Consider the following 19,453-nt stretch of genomic DNA (forward strand, 5'->3'; position numbering starts at 1 on the left):
ATTGTTCCACTCCATCGGTTTATATTGTTGATTTTCTAAACGTTTTGCAACAAAAATCACTTGATTCTCGAATCTCAGTTGAAAGGTCAGCTCGCTTAGCGAAAATGCTAATTGCTTCGTTCCGTCAAGGTGATTTCGTCAGCGTCATTACGTCGTGGATACCGCAGGCATTTAAATTTGCATTCCTTCAATATTCATGCGGTGTCCCATACTCCATCTGACGACCGCCACTGCAGTTGTTAACCTATAGCATCATTGTGCCAAATAGGTGTCACGTAAATTGTTAATGACGCATTTGTTTATCTTATTCATTATTCTATTATGCGCAAAGTCATATTCACATGCTAAAGCTCGTAGAGTCTGTGATGCACTCTTTCGAATTGTGTTCTTTTCAAATCATTTCGCGGATTCTTCGGAATTCTTCTCTAGGTTTCTGTAGTAATTAGGGCACGTCATTCAAATCTATCCAAAATGAGGGCAATAGTATAGAGTATAGTGTTGCTTGTTTGTTCAGTAGAACATAAAGATATTATTTTAGACAATTCTTACAATGATATAAATACTAACAAAATACAAAATAATTTAAATAGTATCCTGTTGGAAACGGGCCTCGGATTAGGCATTGTTTTCGTTTCTCCGGGTGAGCGCGGCGCGGAATGGAGCCGGCGGCGCACCGAATACTAATTGATATTTGGCTGCTTACTTATTCCGCGTGGGTTCGATTCCATCTTCAACTTTCTTGGCTCACTACCATATTTTGTGACCAAAATGTCTTTTCCAATACATTCAAATCGACAAATTCGACTCTATCTCTCTGTATGAATCATCCTCAGACCAAGTTCCTGGATCTTAAAGTTAGAGCATTAAGAAAAGTGCTATTGTCTTAACTATTACTGTAATCCGAATGTAACCGTTTTAATTTCATTCGGACCATGACTCCTCCATTTTCTGGGACACGACTCCGAATCTGGTGGGGTAACCCATTGTTTTCCGAAGGCCCCATTCGTCACGCTGAGCTGTCGTTGCATGCCAGACAGAGTGGCTCTCGTAATGACACCATTGTCTATTACTTACTCCACAAGAACCTACCGTTATACCATAAACAGTTCTTTATCTACGAAAGATAAAAGCCCTTAATTTTCACCTACCCAAATATCCCCAAGTTCACTGAACTCTTTTAGAGATATCACGTGGGTTGTTTATTCAAATGTCTATTGACACTGCAACATACACGCGATGTGAACACGTTTGGTTTTGTGTTTGGTTATGTATGTGTGCCTTTTGACATCAGAAAAAAACCAAAATAAACACAAGTAGGTACCCAGGTTATATGACTACCCACGAAGTTTGTTGCGCAGTCCGTATTATACTTTTGACAACACAAAAAGAATATAAACGCACACAGGCAGTAAGTACATGATAGGTTATATGAATGGCTACGTTACTTGTTGTTGCGCAGTATTAATACCTATAGTAGCTTGAATCATACTTCTGAGTAAACCTGCCTGGCTGGCCAAACGCAGAGTCGGACGCAAATTGATCTATCAATTGAATAATAAAGATAAGCGCGTAATGTGCATCATTATATGGCATGAGCTGTTCGGAGTGTTGGAAGATTGCACGTCACGGTCAGGGCGGTTTACTTGATACTCGAATAACGTTAACTTTATAGCTCTCAAAACAGAAATGAAATCTTTACTGGCAAAATTTATTATACCCACAAATAGATTCATATTTTTAAGGTTCCTGATTAAATGACTATTCCTCATCATCACTCTCCCATCCGCTTCTATTTATAGCTTTGCTGAAGTATATTCTGGGAAATGATTAACTGTTGTTGTTGATGCAAATCTGTCCTTGGATAATTTTTATGCAGACAATGGAATGTTGTTGTGATGAGTGTGTTTCAGTACCTACCTCACTTTTTCCCTTAATCTATCCATATGCTGATTCATACGCTGTTTACAAAACGACAAATCATGATTCACCAAGGACTAGAGTGCGATTCGCTGAAAGTGGTGGCGATAAATTTAGATGGCGAAGCATGGACCGATTATGGTTTTAAAATCTTGGATTTAAAATTTCCGGTATGACAGCTTACTAGAAATAAAAAGAAATAGATGAAGAAAAAAAAAGAAATCCAGGATCCAGAAATCCTCTGGGGTTGAGGTCCTGATTATCACTTACCATCGGGTGAGATACAGGCCAAAAGCTTTCTCGTTGTGGATAAAAAAAGGACGCAATATTAAGAACTGCATGTAGATTGTAGGTGTTTGGTGCTTAATTTGTCATCAGTCTATCATTATCATGCATTGAATCCTTAACGAACACTTGTCCTTTCCATTGGTTTTCCCTCACCACTTTACCACCACCACTGCATTTTAGTCTGTGTAAAGAAACACTAGACCAGACAGCTATCGCTAAGTTGTCGCCAGTGCCGGCGAATTATTGTTTATATCCACAGAAACAGGTTTCAATAATATTCTCGAATCTCGGCTCGGAATCGGGCGCGGGCGCACTTGTTGTGGTGTTCGCGATAACGCGTATGGCACTCCGGCGACTGGTTTGGCCGCATTTGGATCGAGACCGATCGGCCTCACCGCCTACATGAAGTATTTGTTTCAATTCAAAATATTATGTACCAAATTACTAATGGTATCAAACATTGTCTAAATGACGCGTTTTCTTTTATACTCGCGTATTTCTAATCGCGTGATCATGAGACACTAGAGGTTCATATACATACTGTTCACGTTTTCAAAACGCGTCATTTTGACCAGCTCTTAGGTGGTTAGACTGCTCTAAGCATTCTGATGCTCCAAGTTAATGAAGATCATTTCATATTTGATTAGAATGTCCTCAAATCTGTTTTTAATCTCAGGAGGATAAAGTAAATCTAAACACCTAGTTGACATGCACGTAACACACATTAACATAACTTATTCCCTAATGAATGGTCTGCCATGTTTACTTGCAATCGCCATTATATTACTCTTCTATAGCTTACTAAAATAAATATTTACACCAATAAATCTTTAAAAGCTTGTTTATTATTGGTGCTGCTTTTGTTTTCTTACGTTTTTCCGAAAAAAAAAAAACATTACATAATTCAGAGCAGCCGAAGAATGGGCCATTATGTTCATCTGCGCCCGCGCACGGCAGCGCGGATCATTATCGCAATTAACGAGCGTTATTTTATTTCAAAGTTCACGTTCGCACTAGTGTAGAGTCTGTCCTTCTGTAGAGTCTCGCCTCGTTAGGTTAAAGTTTTAATCCATTGTTGATTCTCTTTGCCAGTCTTTTTGCCGCTTGTTGTTAGTGAGAGTCTTCTGTTTCGCTGCCTAACCTAACCTAACCTACCATTGTCTAAAATTACAAAGATATACTTATTTAAACCTCTCAAAGTTAGTACCTACCCAAGATTCTGCTCATATGCTACCTTTGAACAATTTGTTTTTAAATTATAATATTCAGCTGCTTTTAATGAAAAATACTTCATAATTGCCACTATGTTCACAAGTGCCACTTGATCTAAATTGAATAAAATATTTTTGATTTTGACTCTTTTCCACGAATCTTTCTCGCGCTTATTACACTTTTTAATGTTGTGAATTAAAGTTAATGAGCTTTGGGCTCTTATTTGGATACATCAAGGGCCTTTCAGAAAGTAATTTTCAGCATTATTTGTTTCCATAACCATAAAGTAAATTTCGCTCGCGTTCCGGTAATTATCATCTCATTTGATATTAATTAACATAAATGAGTCACATTTACCGCCTTGATTGAAAACACTTCAATTCAAACAAAATAAACTAATAAATAAAATGTGGAGTATTAGTTAACAAGTTTATAACAACTAAATAAATTGTTTGTTATTTATTAATGTTGTTGTAAGACTAAGTATCAAGCGAATCGCGGCAATAAAATGTTCCGATAAATCGATCGTGTGCAATTAGAACCATACACGCTGTCTTATTAGCAAAACGATTGGATAAATTATATTCTGCTCTATATCTTCCTTATAAATACCAGCCTTCGTGGGTAAATGGTAGCGCGGGCAGCACGCGATAAGTGTTCTTCTGTTGTTCCATTGACTTCTAGAATACAACATGGCACATGGTACTCTTTATTCGTTCGTTTCAGCCAAATGACGTCCAGCACTGGCCACAAAAGCATCCCCGAAAGATTCCCACAACAATCGGTCACGACACCAGTTCTGTACGCAAATAGTCTGCTACGCTCTACCTGTGAAATAGAGACGATATACTTAAATGTATCGCAATCATGTTATGAAGTAGGTTTTCTCCGTTGCATGGGTGGATGTTCGCGTGCCCTACATTTTCTGCACGATTTACCTAAACTAGAACTGGTAATTAACCTGCTAGATTACTAGGTTATGAGGTTGTACTGTCAGAACAGCATCAGAGCAATAATCAAAGAATAACTAGGGGATAAAATAATAAAATACCTGAAGATACTGTCATGTTGTGTGGGTGTGTAAACAACATGTTTACAATGTAATGTTTATTCAATAGGACACTCGATGTTCGACGAGGGTGGCAAAAAGGACGCAGCTGCGATCGGAGGGCACGTGCTCAAAATGCCACAATAAAGCCGACTTGTAGGGTCAAACGCGTCAGATAGAACGCGTGCTGTTTCAGGGTCTTTACGATCAAGAACCAAGCATAAAGAAAAAAAGTATAACGAAATTACCGAGCCATATGTTTTCCCCTCTAAATTCCCCCTATTAAGGCTCTACGTTGCCGTCGAATAGTTGCCCTGTATACGTATGAATGCAAAAAGTCGGTGCAAGTTGCAGGTGATAAAAGATACAGGTGCGGCATTCCCGTAAATTGAACGCACGCGCCGACCCCTAACTGCTACAATATTGCATCTGCAGGGGATATAAAAACACCCCCTTTTGAACATAGCTGTTTGATGGCACCCATCCATCCGTTTGCTGACGGGGAATAATTAAATGCCCCTGTAACTTTTATTGAACCTGGTTAGTGAACCAGATCAACTGATATTACTAAGTTATAGAGACTTTAATTAATAAAATTAACATAAGTATCTAACATTATTGTTTTCAAGATTGTGAAATATCTCAGTACTTGAACGTGGCTCTCGGCCATTTCTAACTAATTGGGAGTTCAGCTGACGACCACTTCACGAGTTCTTACCTTTTTTGTCCCAAAAATGCAATCATGAACCGGATCCTGCTCGCATTCGTTCCAACTTCCAACCAATATGGTGAACGTCAATCAATTCAGGCTACCTTACGATGGTAACTAAAAAGTAACTAAAACTGTAATGTTTAAGGTACGACCACTCGATTAAAATTAATGAAACCTAGTTCATAAATTAATTCACAAAAAAGTCATAATGGTAAACGCACTTTCCTTATTGACAATGGAAGTAACATGCATGCATATACGATTCTAATCATCATACAGGCATATGCAAAACTATTTGAAAGCATGATTATGCAGATTCCGGTAATTATTTATGCTCTAACCTGCTGCATTGAGTAGGCTATCAATAAAAAGTTGACAGCGGCTGATAGACGGAGTTGTAAGTCGTTCCAAACACGACCAAAAGGGGACTGGATCTCGGCCGTGGGTGAACTGGTCGAGTCCAATGTTTTTGTAGGCTCTAACGCCTCCGTGGCTAACTGTACTGGATGCCTTACGCGCGCGGTATGTCAATAGGGCCTGGGCGCTTGGCAATCAAGCCAAGTTCTAAAGCGGATAACTTCTGCGGCAAGATGCGGTCGACCGGCATTGTGTTTGTTATGGTAATGCCCGATTCTAGAAAGTGACTTATATTCATTCACAAACCTATTGTCAAATTCCATTCCATAACTTATAACGCAAGCGTTAATTGTTCTTATCTATACACTTTTGAATTGGAATCAACGACGAACGTTCAAACGACAACTGTTTATGATTTTATGAAATGCAGAAACTCTTTGTAATGTAATTTGAGAACGCCACCACATAAAATGAAGTAAAAAACTGAACCCAAAATTGGTTTGTAATTAGCGCATCAATAGATGGTTGGATGGTAAAGATACGTTTTACATAACACTACAAAACTACAGAGTAAAACTAAAGGCTTTTTATTACAAGCTTCTGACAAAGTAGTTTTGAAGCTGCGATATCCGATAACACGTTATTGCTTACTTCCGGTTCGAATATAACCGGCTATCAACTACCAATCTCTAAACTGAGACGACGCATTGAATTCAAATTATAAGGGACACGTGGGCGCAGGCGCCGGCGTCGAACCTTCTATACCTTCATGCAAGTACCTACTAAGTACACGCCAACGAAGAGAAATTGACTAGAGACTAGTAATAGAGCCGTTCTACAATACAAAAGCCTCTCAGATGTCGTTAAGATAACCACCGTCATATTTCATAGCCGCAAGACGTTTCTTGCCCATATTTGGTTTGGTATAATTTTTCGGTATTGATTTAGAAAATTCTACGTTTACAATGATAAACAACGGGGCGTTTGTTCTAAGAGTGGTTCGCTGTAACAACAAAGGAAGGAAAGTTCTGCCGCGAGTGAGCGCGCTATTCGTTGCTCCTGGCCATGGAAGCCCTTACCACGCGATTAGGTTACGATTACGAGATCAATCTCGTGGCTCGAGACACTTTCTCCAACTGTACTTGGTACCGGTGCGATGATAATGGCCGATGATATAAACCGAATTGCCTTGTCATGATGGGAACAAAAATCGGCGTGCAATACCAATTTCGCAACCTCTCATTTTAAAATTCTTACAGATTGGTGACAACAAAAACGATTTTGCTTTACCTAAACTCTTTCGGCGTTTTTATAAACATATAGCAAATACGGTAGCTCAACGTCCAGTCATTCCAAGTTTAGTTAACGCATTTAACAAAGTTAGTGCTATTTCAACTGTCGAAAGGAAAACTCGTAACAAAATAGCTGCCGGATTCAAACAAGTGGTGTGGTTGGACGTTAACAAACAGTGATCCAACTTTAGAACGATCGCCACACAATAGAGCGGACGTAGATGCACTAATAGGAGTTTCCTTTGAACTAGTTGGACCAACACCGGCCCGTTTTGTTGATGTTACAGCTGGCCCGCGTTCCCAGAAACTACTCACTTGCCAAAGCACCAGTTGAACATCTTAACATCTTGACTTGCAACCACGAATGACTCTTTCTTTGATGTCTCTGTTAAGACAAACGCCTCCAGCTTGATAGCTTTCACGCACACTTAATCAACTTAAAACAACTTTTGATTCTTCAAATAAACAGAATGATTAGAATGTCTCTGTCTATTTCATTTCCGTAGAATACCGTTATCAAAACACTCCGTTGAAGTCGCGCAACCTCAGTTAATGCATTTGAAAAAGTTCAATGTACATTTACGTTTGAGGGTGTGGGCAGCTCTAATTCAATTATGAAACCATTTGCCACCCCTCGAGGATATTAGTGGCCAGCAAAGAGGGCTCATGTTGACTGATAGGATAGGAATCGTCGTCGGCATGCTCTGCGCTCGTATGGTGCAATTTCATTTAATGACGTCTTAGCACGGACGTGTAGTCATTTTATTAGCTGTAAAAGCTATGAAGAAATCTCATTTCCTGACAAGGCTCCTAATTATTTATAATAATTTTTCCCATTATAGCTCTTTGTTTATTTACACAATCTATAAAAACTAAATCAATTTCATCGAAGTATGATGTTTTTCTTGAAACGGTTTCCTTGGCATGATTTGCTGGCCTCCGTGCTGTTTATTTAATCTAACCGACATGAAACCATTTGGCATTGCTGAACTGTTTGCACGCAGACATTTTTAACAGAAAACATTTCAAAAGTTGACTTTATTTACGCCGAAAAGAAATATGGGGCATGGAATAAATTTCAATTGTGTTACAATAACATGGCATGTAAATATCAATTTTGCGGAGCAACTAGAAACATATTGCACAAACTACCGGCTTTCCTTCACTCGAAATTGCATTCCATTGTGAGCAGGCGCAGCACGGGCATGCAAAGTGGCCGAGATTGCCCGCGGCGGTCACCACACGCTTGTGATTGCGACACACACAATAGCGAAGGACAATAATCAATTTCGTAGAGATGTAGGGTTACTGATATACCTACTCACAGTAAAAGCTAGTTTAGTGTAGTTTATAGGTCGTGAACAGTTTCAAACTAAGGCCTCTATGTAACATTGCCTACAGATTTTTTAGTCAATTTAGGAATGTAGCGAAACTATCAACATAAGAAGCTTGTAAGCGTTTTGGACCTGATCTGTAAGCTTACAAATGTTTTGTATTAATAAATGAATAAATATCAATCAGGTTTATTTAGGAAATTGGTGTCTCAATAATGAAATTTGCAAAAGTTCGGGGAGTGACCAAACCAAATTACCTGTATGAGTGTTACGAGCCTATCAAGTTGACTGCTGGATAGGGGTTTCGTCATGTAATTCGATGGACAGTATTAAATTTTGCTGCATATTGTCAACCCTATTCGTTGGTCGGTCATCGGCACATTCTCCACACTCAATTTAGTCTATGAAATGTGTTCGTGCATTTGTCCACATGAGCTGTTCAATACACTCATTTGGGGCTGTAACATCATGTCATATTTGATACGCAACAATTGTTTTATCTGTTACCAATTTCATTCATTGAGGCACGGCTGAAGTCTTTCTATTTAACGATTTCAGTGATAGCCTCAGATTTTGATGATCTATTAGTAAACCCATTAGTTTCTTATCTAGGTAGGCAAAGTCGACAGTTTTTTATCCATAAAAAACACCTTTCGGCAGTTAGACAGTGCCTAATGATCTAAAATCACCTTTATTTATTATTTAAACGTTGCATTGATGATTTAATGAATATGTATTTTAAAATTATACAGATTGGTCGAATTCATCGTTACAGTCTCTATCTCTAGTCAAGAATACGTAAAACGTGCTAGTTACATGTTATTACGCGACAATTTAAACTTTTTAAAATAAATGTGATTTGTTAGACTGTAAATCATGTCAAGTTATATTTACATCGTTTACTCCGTTTCACATCTCCCCGGCATTCTGGTTCGTGATGCGATATTGTTAATTGTCGGATCACACTCGTTCATTACGTCTCCGGCGAAGCATGGTCTCGACCACTTTCCCTCTTTTCCTGCACATTCTAATCGAACAAAACGCAATTGTAACACGCGTGACTGTATGCTGTCATCTTAAAAGTGATTCATTTCTTTTTTGCTCCACATACTCGCATATTTCTCAGCGAGTTCTCTATCTGATCGAGAGCCTACTGAAGAACCGAATAAATGTTTTATAACAGCAAATTCTGTCTTTCTTTTTAATGTCCTTTTTCGATTTCAATGACGATTTTTTACTGGATGTTCACTTTGGCCAGCTTAGGAAATCTGCCATTGAAATAACTAAAACCAACGTAGATATTGATTGTACAGATTGTATTCGTACTAAATGCTAAATAGAGCCATAAAACTGTTAATTTAAAATTCCTACCACCCAAGAGTGATCTTCTCGCGAAAATAACGGTGTATGATATAGAGCATATCCCGGAACCCAGACCAGTTGCTCACTGGCTCTCTAGGTTATTTGATTTAGATTTTACTCTATGGCGTTACCGTTATAGGCTGCATCAGCGATGGGTGTCTTGTGTGCCGAGTTCTCAGAATTCTCATTTTTACTGTGAAGAAACTTGATTTAATCTATTTCGCTTCCATTATCACTGCGGGCAACTGAGATGCTTACGTAGATTAGATTTAACATTACACTCGTGGGATTTTCTATTGGCAGTTTTCGTTACGGGACAAATTTTAATATACTTAGTTAGTTTTTCACTTTTATTCTCTGGTACAAATACCATACCAGCTGAGATCTCATGTTCTCCCTTCTACTGATTCTTCTTAGTTTAGAATGTACCTTCTAGATTTAAAGTCCCTTCTGCTGGTTTGCCCTAGTTTAAAATATCTATCAATTTCATAGTGTGTAACTGGACTATCAAAGCATTTATCTATTTGTGCAGCTCATGTCGTGATCGCACCGCATTCCACGCGGCGCGAAGGTCGCAAGAGCATTGTGATTCGAATAGTGTTCCCGATCATGCCTTTTGCATGTATTGGCAAGTGCGAGGTAATCCACTGACGTTGCATCATGCATGAAATGCGCTTAGGATATGATACTAAAGACAAAACTGATTTTAAAGGCGACATGCATTGTCTGATCAAGGCTAGGTAGGGGCGTCCATCGTCAATATTGTCATTCCTGTAAGAAAACTATTGCAAGTTTTGGGATATAAATGAACGCTAAAAAATTGTTGAAATAAACTCAAAATCTATAAAGCCTTGGGCGTCTGACGCAAGAGTGTTATGGTTTTGTTCGTTTTCACGGTAATTGCAGATATTGTCGATTTTCGATTCCCAATCATTTATTTAAGTTCCAATTTCACTCACGAACGCATCGATCTTACGACGTCCAAGATGCTGGCAGCACGGTCGTTTATTCAATGGACAACGATGAATTGTGGACTCGCTTTCTGATTTGGTTGTTTTAAATATGAGACTTTGTTCAACATATTTTGATAATGAATGAAATGAAAATCGCATACAAACCTTCAGAAAAACCTTTTTGAATATTAAGAGCTTAATCATTTACTTGATTGGTAGAGCTCTTTAGTTTATTGCTACTACGAATCTTGTGACGCTGGAAACAATCCAGTTTCAGAAATCTGAATAGAATTTTAGAAAATTAAAATTCACGAAATTCTGTCATGTGAGATAGTTTCGTAAGCCCTAACTGAATGTACATCTTTCCCCTAGAACATACTTAGGTACCCTCCTTCCCGTCATCTTTTTGATGTCGTTGTCTCTACCAAATGCCGTCTACTGCTGGACTAAAGGTGCAGCGTTGGTGATTAATTCATTTAAGTCTGATCGCCATCGCTGCACGCCGGCTGATATTGCGTGATCGCGTTGGTTGGCTGAAATGATGATGATGATGATTAAGGTTCACCTTAATCATCATCATCATCAGCCATAGGTCGTCCACTGCTGAACATAGGCCTCCCCCAATGCTTTCCATGTTGATCGATTGGTAACGGCCTGCGTCCAGCGCTTCCCTGCTACCTTTACGATGTCGTCGGTCCTACCTTGTAGGCTGAACCTTAAAGCCTTTAAAAGTCCCTTCAGTCAAGTGGTAGTATCCAGTTGCTAATACCGTTATTCTCTCCATTCCAGGCGTCGCTCCGGCAGCTGGACCTGTCCCTGCTCTCGGAGCTGTGGTCGCTGAGCGAGGCCATGGCGTCGTGGCGGCGTCAGCTCGAGCGCACGCCCCGGCTGCGGCCCGCGCCGCCGCCGCCGCCCCCGCCGCACTACTTAAGAACCTAATAAATATATTAAATAGATTAAGTAACACTTGTTTCAATTGTACACCTTTCTTGAGTTATAGGTTGCAGACCAAGATCTTTTTTAACAAAATTGCGAACTGAGCCTAGGCGCAGACCACCGATTTTTAGTCGGCCGATAGTTGGGCGCGATTCTAATTTGTATGAAGAATCAATCGGTGTAATGTGCGCACTTCCATACATGCCCTTACTGATTAACCACCCGACTAAACTATCGGCCGACAAAAAGTTTGCAATCTGCACATGACTATGGGAAGCTAAGTTTTAACTTAGCTCTTGGTCTGCAACCAGAAGCTGAGAAGAGCTAAGTCGGCTCAGAGCAATATTGCCTGAGTTTAACAAGCAACTTGAATCACTTAACAAGCCTTTCTCAGACTACGAGATTAGAGATATCCTGAGTGAAAAAAAAAGTTCTGGCCATGTCAGCAGCCAAAACAGCAGCAGCCGTATCATGACATACACCGCAGATTTGCCATGCAGATGCGCCAGTGAGTACTAATCTGCGCGACTTGTGTCACCCCCTGATGCTTGGCACCCGGGGCGGACCGCCCCCCTTACGCCGCTACTGTCTGAGTGATGACCTGACAATTTCAGCACAATGTTAATATTGAACGAAGCCAATATTTTAAGCGATAAATTATTTGAATCTTGGATGTACGTACTTGTACATGCCATGTTTCATGTTATTTACAATAACTTCATGTCATGGGCACTGACATTGTGTATTATTTGAAATTGTGTGTGCATTATTTCTACTCTACTTGAACTCGCATAACATTAACATCTTAGTACCTACTTATCGATTGGTAGCGGCCTGCGTCCATGCGTCAACATGGAAAGCATTGGGGGAGGCCTATGTTCAGCAGTGGACGTCCTGTGGCTGAAATGATGATGATGATGATGATGATGATGATGACCTATTTATCAACTGTGTAAGAATAAGTAGATACTATACGAGTAATAGGTAGCTTGCGTTTTGTAAATAAAATTGTACCTAAGAGTTAAGTTTTTAAATTAAATCATAACATATCACACGTTGTTTGAGTTCCTTGATCCTCGATCCTATTACGATTACGAGTAGGTACATACGTATTTTAGGTTTCATACCCAAAGGGCGCCAACAATACACCTACTTCTAACTGTCCCTCTGTCTATCAGTGGGTTGGCTGGCTGTAGCCGCTGTAGGTAGGTACCACCTACTCAAGAACAGAAAGTACTTGAACTAGATTTGGTAGGCATCTATAGATCCGTTGTGAACTTATACTAAAATGAAATAAAAGTTGTAAGTAAATAAATTCACTGAGTATGGATCTCAACCAAACCTTTAACCACATTTAACTTAGCTGATGCTAGGTGGCCATGGTCATCATACCAGAGCGGAGCGCAAAGTCGATAAAAATGTATAAAGCTGTTTATTCGATATTCTTTGCTTCATTCAATGAAAAAAAGTTAAATTAGTGTTAACATAACAAATAATTTACCCCTAAAATGTGTTTAATGATGTATCTTAAGACCTATCGTATTTTTATGTAAAGTCAAGCAAGAAACACTGAATTTGGAATAACGATTGAGTAAATTTTTATTACCTTAATAAATAACAGAATATAATAATATTTTGTTTTTAAAGCCTAAGAACTGGTAAGGAAAATTATATTTCTAATAATGTCATAGTAGAACAGCGTTCAAAGCATGGCAACATTCTTATTTCCCAAACAAAGTAAAATGTCAATGTCAATTTCAATCGTTTTTGTGTTTGGTGGTGGCTCGTCTCAAGTTTTGAGTTTGTTGCCAAGCCAATTTGCCTCAGGGAAAGACAGAATTGGTGTATTTAATAAGTAATAAAGTCGTACATGCAGTAATAACAGTTTATGTTTACGACATAGCTGCAACCCATGTCCGAAACCTCATTGCAAGCAACTCTCAAGGAAGAGCAACCGCCGTCCAAAATACCTGAATCTGTTAAGGTTAGTTCCTTTTATTTTATGCAGTTTTTGCAATTATAAACTTCCAATAGAATTAAAATATAAATGGACAAACTTAACCCAAAATAACTCGAAAGTTTTCACCCTAAATCTTGACTTGGTCACGTTAGGTTAAACAAATACAAAACGCTATATGAATAATCATAAACAAAGTAAACTGATCGGAAAAAATGTTTTGATTTACAGAAAATAATATCAATGGAAAAGGAAAATGATACCAATGCTAGTCGCAAATCCAGGATTGATCTCAATGCACTGCCGACGCGTCAATATCTAGACCAGACTGTGGTCCCGATTCTTCTACAAGGACTGTCAGCTCTCGCCAAAGAACGGCCTCCGGACCCAATCAACTACCTAGCTGCATATTTATTAAAAAACAAAACTACATTTGAAAACAACAATGCGGGTCCCAATAACAATCCTCCGCAAAATCCTCAAACATAACCACTTCTTCATAGCTAGTTTTACATAATTTAATAATAATGCTAGTTATCTAGTTTTATAGCACAAAGTAAACCATACTTTGTAAGATATAGCTTTACTTAACACAACTGTGTTTTGAAGTTGTGCTGCCAATTATAAACATTAGCAAATTCAATAGATCTCACTTCTGTCGATCGGAAGAATACCAAATGTTTCTCTAAAATTGCAAATTACTTACCAAACTCTCAACATGACTCCAAAACAAATAAAAATGAAGTTTCACAATAAGAAACATAAATTGTACTGTAATATGTATCTTTATAAATATATCTTTTGTATATTAGAATATTGTATGACGTATGTATATTCTTACTCATAATTACTGATAATAATCGAGCCTTATATGTGTGTCATGTTGATATTGTGTAATACAGTGTTATGAAATATTTAAATGTTTTACAAAGCTGATGAAAGACAGCATACTTAGTTACATTTTACATTTTCCTATTCTTCAAATAATGACTCTCAAGTTTTGAGTTACAATGTAGAAGAACTTATTTTAATAATAATATGTAAAAATCCATTTGGTTTTATGTAAGTCGCTCAATAAACTCTGAATTTTTGGAAAATTCAAATTTCTATGCTTTTATTTCAGCAGCCATTTTCATAAGATTCGTCTCTTACTACTGCTCTTATTGTATGAGAAAAAAATTATTTAATAATGTATTTTTCTTTTCATATTATTTTTTAGTACCTACAATGATAAGTTAGTGTATTCTTCAGTCTATTGTATAAAAAACCTACAGAATTGAAACGACCAAGTGAAATCAACCACATTTATTGCGAGAGCACTATTCCTTCTGCTCGGTCTCCTCAAGGAACTTCTGTCTGTGCATGAGCCAAGAATCGTTGTCGTCTCCGCCCTCCTCTTCGCCAGTGACGGAGGGCAGGTCAAAGCGGATAATGTCTGTCTCGATGCTCTCGTCCGTTAGGGAAGGCACTGAATCGTGAACTGGCAACGGAACGGGCTCAGGCGGGAGGAACTCCGCCATGTATGCCGTGACGTTGCGCGCGCGCCATACTGCTACCTTGCCTGGGTGAGTTAAAAATACATGTTGTAGAAACTTAATTTCGTCATTTTGAAAAGAGAACCGTTTATTCTTGGATACCAGTTATTTCCACCCCCAAGGTGGACAGACGACCTCATAAAGGTAGCAGGAAGACGCTGGATGCAGGCCGCCACCAACCGGTCATTGTGGAAATCATGATTGATATTATCAAGTTAATAACACGTAACGTCTGTATCAACCTGTGAGTTCCTTTTGATGCACAAGTTGCCAAGCATCCTTTCAGGAGCTTTTGGATCTGTCCACAGACGCGACGAGTCGAGAGCTGTGACGCCTATGTTTTACTTACTACAAACTGTGCGAGTTGGTTTTAGTGAGCGAGAATCGTGCGCCAAATAACTTACCCAAAGTCTCATCAAATTCTGCCTCTTCTTCTTCCTCCGCTCTTTCCTCCTTAATCTCTTTTTCTTCTTTCTCCTCCTCGCCTTCCCCAAATTCTTCTAAAGCTGGATCTTTTATCAACAAGTAGAATCCGTGCTGCATGCAATTCGTATCGAAGACAAAACACCCAGGCCCCTTTGGAACACCCTTCAGCCATGAGCCGTGATAGCGAACTCGAGGGTAAATGATTTGCCCTGGCCCTTGAATAATACCCTCTACCCACGTCCCCATGAACTTGATCTGGTACTCTGCGTAGAAGTACGTTCCTAATCCATGGCGTCTGCCTTTGAACCAGGCTCCCTCGTAGATGTCGCCGTTTGGGTAGTAATAAGCGCCGAAACCCTGCTTCAGATCGTGGCGCCAGTCGCCTTCATATCGAGAACCGTCTGGATACAACATGGTTCCAACACCATATTTCATGGCGCGTCTCCATTCTCCTATAAATTATGAAAAAGACATCCTATCTAAGTAGGAAGAAAGGATTTAGGAGATACTATGTATGGTAATTATTCAAATACCTTCATAGCGTGCTCCATTTTTAAACACGTATAAACCTTTTCCATTTCTAAGACCACGACAATAGCAACCTTGATAAAAATCGCCATTGGGAAGCACAGCCCAGCCCTCGCCGTGTCTCTCGCCTTCGTTGTTTCGACCGCCTACGTAAATCTAAAAAGCAATATTTTATAAACGCTTGAGTTTGCTATAAATTTTTTATCAGGCTCAAAATTTTAAATAGCGCCATGTTAGCGCTAATAAATGTTGTTCTAAGACTCGTTTCACTTGTGTTTGTAAAAGTGAATTGGGTAGGAAATATAGTTACTCCAATTGTATCTTCATCCTCTCCTGGTTCTCCTTTTTCTTCAGCCATAACGGAGTTTCAATATTTTTATTTGTCAAAATTTTTATATAGTTCCAAAATACTGAACTGTCCTATCGATGACATTGACAGTGGGGCGCCACCGTCAATATCGGATCGCTGGTTCCGATTTTTGCCATGTTGGAAACCATATAGTTGAACGATGGTAGCGCCCCCCTGTCATTGAGTTTGGTGGGACAGTTCAGCGTGGGTCATCTATAAACATGCACGATGACTAGTGACATTAAATGTCATAAATAAACTGCAGGATATAGACAAAAACATTGCTCGATTTTTTATAAAAGAAGTTTGCATTACATTTTAATTCAGTTCAATATCAATTTAATTTTTTACATAGTTTAATTTCTAATAAATAACTAACTTGGTTTTACGCTAACTTCAAAGTGTTAAACGGCAGATAAAGATTCATTTAAGTAAAACTAGAGTATAATAAAAACAATATTTAAACAGGAATAATTTATTTAATTCTCACAAATTCGTTTGCAATAAATTAATAGGCATACTTAAACACAGGTTGGAGACAAAGCAAAGCTGGGAAATAAAGTTTAGACAACAGGAGAGAATATTGGATATCGGCAAGATGAAAGCACACACTGACTAGAAGGGCCATTAATAAATATTGAAGTTCTTTGAATTGAACATTAGGGGTAAAGATTTTCATACGACAATTAACCAGCTTAAAAATAATTCGGCCAATCACAGACAACACACAGTAATATTTTATAGCCTCGTTAAACAATAGATTATCCATAAAATATTAATAAAAAAAGAAGGCAACAGGCATCTTAAAATAAATACTATTCAGAAGAAATATGAAACTCTAAATGCAATTTATATCGAAAATTCATAACTAGCTACTTCTAAAAGTAATTATACTTCTATTTTGTACTTTTCGGTTTCTTCTTCTGTTATTTGACAAGGGGACATAGCATTTCGCTGGCAAGTAAGCATCACACATATTTCTTCAGGTTTCACTACCAACTAGCAAAAGTTCAGTTATGTTCGTTTGATAAACAAGGTCAAGCACTTAATTCCGCTCTTTAGGTCACGAGACTTGACGCTATGACCTCGATCAAGTCGCATTCCAATCACAACCAACAACACTGATCAACACTTATGTAGGTTATTGTTTACTTGTACTTTTTACTCTTGCTGACAACAACGCAATGTTATTACTTATCACAAATAATTTCGTTGGAAAGTTTTAACGTGGTGGAGCCTGTGGAGGTGCATCTTCTAGTTTACCCCACACCACATTACACATCTCTCGAACCAAAGCTTGCTCACCCGAGTCAAGGTCTGGCGCTGGTCGCCTTCGCTCTCTTTCCACGCGTTCTCTAACTTCTAATACTTGCAAAGCTCTGACCACTGCCTCAGGACGTTCATTCATTCCACTTCCTACCCCTTTCTCAGCCTCCAACCGTCTTACTTTCTGTTCTAAATCTCTAACGTACTGAACCGTTCGCTCTGCAAGTTGAGGATGCGTAATAGGCACTGTTGGTGCTGCTCTAGGTCCTTCCTCAACATTCGTGCCACTGCTGCTGCCATCTCCATCATCTCGTTCACGGCCTGGTGTTCTACCACAGTTAGTACAAGCAGTTCGTTCGCGTTCTTCATCCAAGTATAAACACAACTCTTTCAGTTCCAAATTATCGCGAATCAATTCTTGTTGCTTATCATCCAATTCTCTCAGCTTGCTCTGATACGCCGAGACTTCTTGACGCATCACTGACGCCGTGTACCTTCCAAATCGCTGCCATTCTCTTGCCAGTTTACGCCCTTTCTGCCGATCATCGTCCAAGAAACAGCACAAATCACGTAACTCCTGATTATCATCACTCAAGCGACGATTGGCTTCTTTTAAAGCTTTTATTTCATCCAAAAGTGTTTGAATATGTCTTCTCTGATCCGTCGAATTTCGTGGCGCATCATTTTCTACGCGTTTTGTAAATTTAAGCATGTCAGCTGATCTTCGATGTATTTGTTCTTCTTCTAAGTTTCGTTGCGCGCGTTGGGTATCGTCAGCACTTCTCGCTCTTGCAGTCGGTTCTACGGGTTCGTGGACGATAGCTTTCGTTATGACTTCCGCTGGAGGGCGGATCACTCGTAGTGCTCCCGGTGGCAGAGGGTATCCTTGAGGATATCCCTGGGGATATTTCACGAAGGGTATCGATCCGCTCGGGTAAGGTCCAGCGATAGGTCCGTGCACCCCAACTGGATATGGGTATTTATTTGGATCGATAGGTTTTCCTGTATAAGGAGGTTTAAACTCCTTGGCGGCTGAGTCGACAGTGGCTAGTTTGGGGCCACTAGCGGCTGGCGGAGGCGGATGATAACGAGGTGGAAAGTTGACCGGTTCCGTAGAGCCCTGTTTACCTAGTTGTTGTTTTGGTTTATTAAACTGGCCCGCGTTCTGATTGATTGACATTGTCGTTGAAACAGTTTCGCGGACAGTCATCAGCTCAGTCGGTCCGTCGCAACATCATTTCGAAGTTTATTTCTAAAGCGAATAAGCATAGACGCGAAAGCCGAGGCAGCATGAGTTCAACGATTGGTCCTTGAATGAACGGAGGTGGGGGACGCCGGCTGCGTAGGTTGTGAACCGTGGCATTCGCGCAATTATCCGTCGTGATTGTCAATTTCGTAATTCACCTTTGGGTCACTTGTTTGTGTTGATGTGTTTATTCCTTGGCGTGGATTGCGTTGTTAGTTGTATTGTTTTGTTTGGTTTCGAGGAGGTTATCGCGGTCAGACGCGGGCGCGCGCGGGGCGCGTGTCTCAGACTGGCGCGGGGTTTGCGGCTCTACCTGTGCGAAGGCGCCGCGGTCGCACGTCCCGCTCCGACGCGCTCTCTCACCTGTACAAGCCGCTCGCACACAGACGCGACGTAACTTCGGCTCTACACAGCTACACTGCCTTGCGCACGCGCACACTTGCAAATAGATCTCATTCTTTTGACAGCACGCTTTGTCATCGAGAATAGAGATCCCTATTAACTTCCGCCTTACATCACAAATGTGAAGCGGTTTGGCTCACATTCATGCTACCTGCGTTCCACCTTTTTGAACCCTTTTCGCGGTGTAATGGTTGAACATATTTGTTTCTTATGTGGTTTTTATAAATAATCACCTAGTTGTATATTTATTACATTTATACCTAGTTAGTTAGGTATTTCATTTCCTGAAATATAGCAGTAAAGTACCATCATTGTAAGGATACAGGATAAAGT

The 19,453-nt window shown here is 39.5% G+C and overlaps 4 protein-coding genes and 1 long non-coding RNA gene across 7 annotated transcripts in view; 2 read left to right on the top strand and 3 right to left on the bottom strand.

The window, feature by feature from the left end:
• lmgB (lemming B) overlaps positions 1–11,435 on the top strand; it is a 35,698-nt gene extending 24,263 nt beyond the window's left edge. For 2 of the 3 annotated variants that reach the window (XM_028316253.1, XM_028316252.1), the window contains exon 3: positions 11,265–11,435. In XM_028316253.1, the coding sequence (XP_028172054.1) occupies positions 11,265–11,414 (150 nt within the window). In that variant the 3' untranslated portion in view covers positions 11,415–11,435. The remainder of the gene's footprint in view (positions 1–11,264) is intronic. The other variant, XR_003656582.1, reaches the window with a different exon arrangement.
• Positions 11,436–12,180: 745 nt separating this feature from the next.
• On the bottom strand, positions 12,181–12,484 carry LOC114361256 (uncharacterized). The gene is made up of 2 exons (XR_003656583.1): positions 12,349–12,484; positions 12,181–12,223 (listed from the first exon to the last, which is right to left on the bottom strand). It is a non-coding gene; the product is annotated as an uncharacterized LOC114361256 (long non-coding RNA).
• Positions 12,485–13,159: 675 nt separating this feature from the next.
• Positions 13,160–14,345, top strand: LOC114361258 (protein dpy-30 homolog). The gene is made up of 2 exons (XM_028316255.1): positions 13,160–13,395; positions 13,600–14,345. Exons 1-2 carry the CDS (start codon positions 13,324–13,326, stop codon positions 13,855–13,857), a joined length of 330 nt encoding a protein of 109 aa, XP_028172056.1. The 5' UTR covers positions 13,160–13,323; the 3' UTR covers positions 13,858–14,345.
• A 339-nt stretch (positions 14,346–14,684) lies between these two features.
• On the bottom strand, positions 14,685–16,244 carry Rsph1 (Radial spoke head protein 1). Its single transcript, XM_028316271.1, has 4 exons — positions 16,168–16,244; positions 15,863–16,013; positions 15,308–15,781; positions 14,685–14,929 (listed from the first exon to the last, which is right to left on the bottom strand). Exons 1-4 carry the CDS (start codon positions 16,213–16,215, stop codon positions 14,688–14,690), a joined length of 915 nt encoding a protein of 304 aa, XP_028172072.1. The 5' UTR covers positions 16,216–16,244; the 3' UTR covers positions 14,685–14,687.
• A 421-nt stretch (positions 16,245–16,665) lies between these two features.
• On the bottom strand, positions 16,666–18,701 carry Ccdc85 (coiled-coil domain-containing protein 85). The gene has a single exon (XM_028316272.1). It carries the CDS (start codon positions 18,680–18,682, stop codon positions 17,429–17,431), a length of 1,254 nt encoding a protein of 417 aa, XP_028172073.1. The 5' UTR covers positions 18,683–18,701; the 3' UTR covers positions 16,666–17,428.
• Between the last annotated feature and the right edge of the window lie 752 nt (positions 18,702–19,453).

This window comes from Ostrinia furnacalis, unplaced genomic scaffold, assembly GCF_004193835.3.
Source record: "Ostrinia furnacalis isolate ACB-3 unplaced genomic scaffold, ASM419383v2 OfSCF5489, whole genome shotgun sequence".
In the NCBI taxonomy this organism is placed as follows: domain Eukaryota; kingdom Metazoa; phylum Arthropoda; class Insecta; order Lepidoptera; family Crambidae; genus Ostrinia; species Ostrinia furnacalis.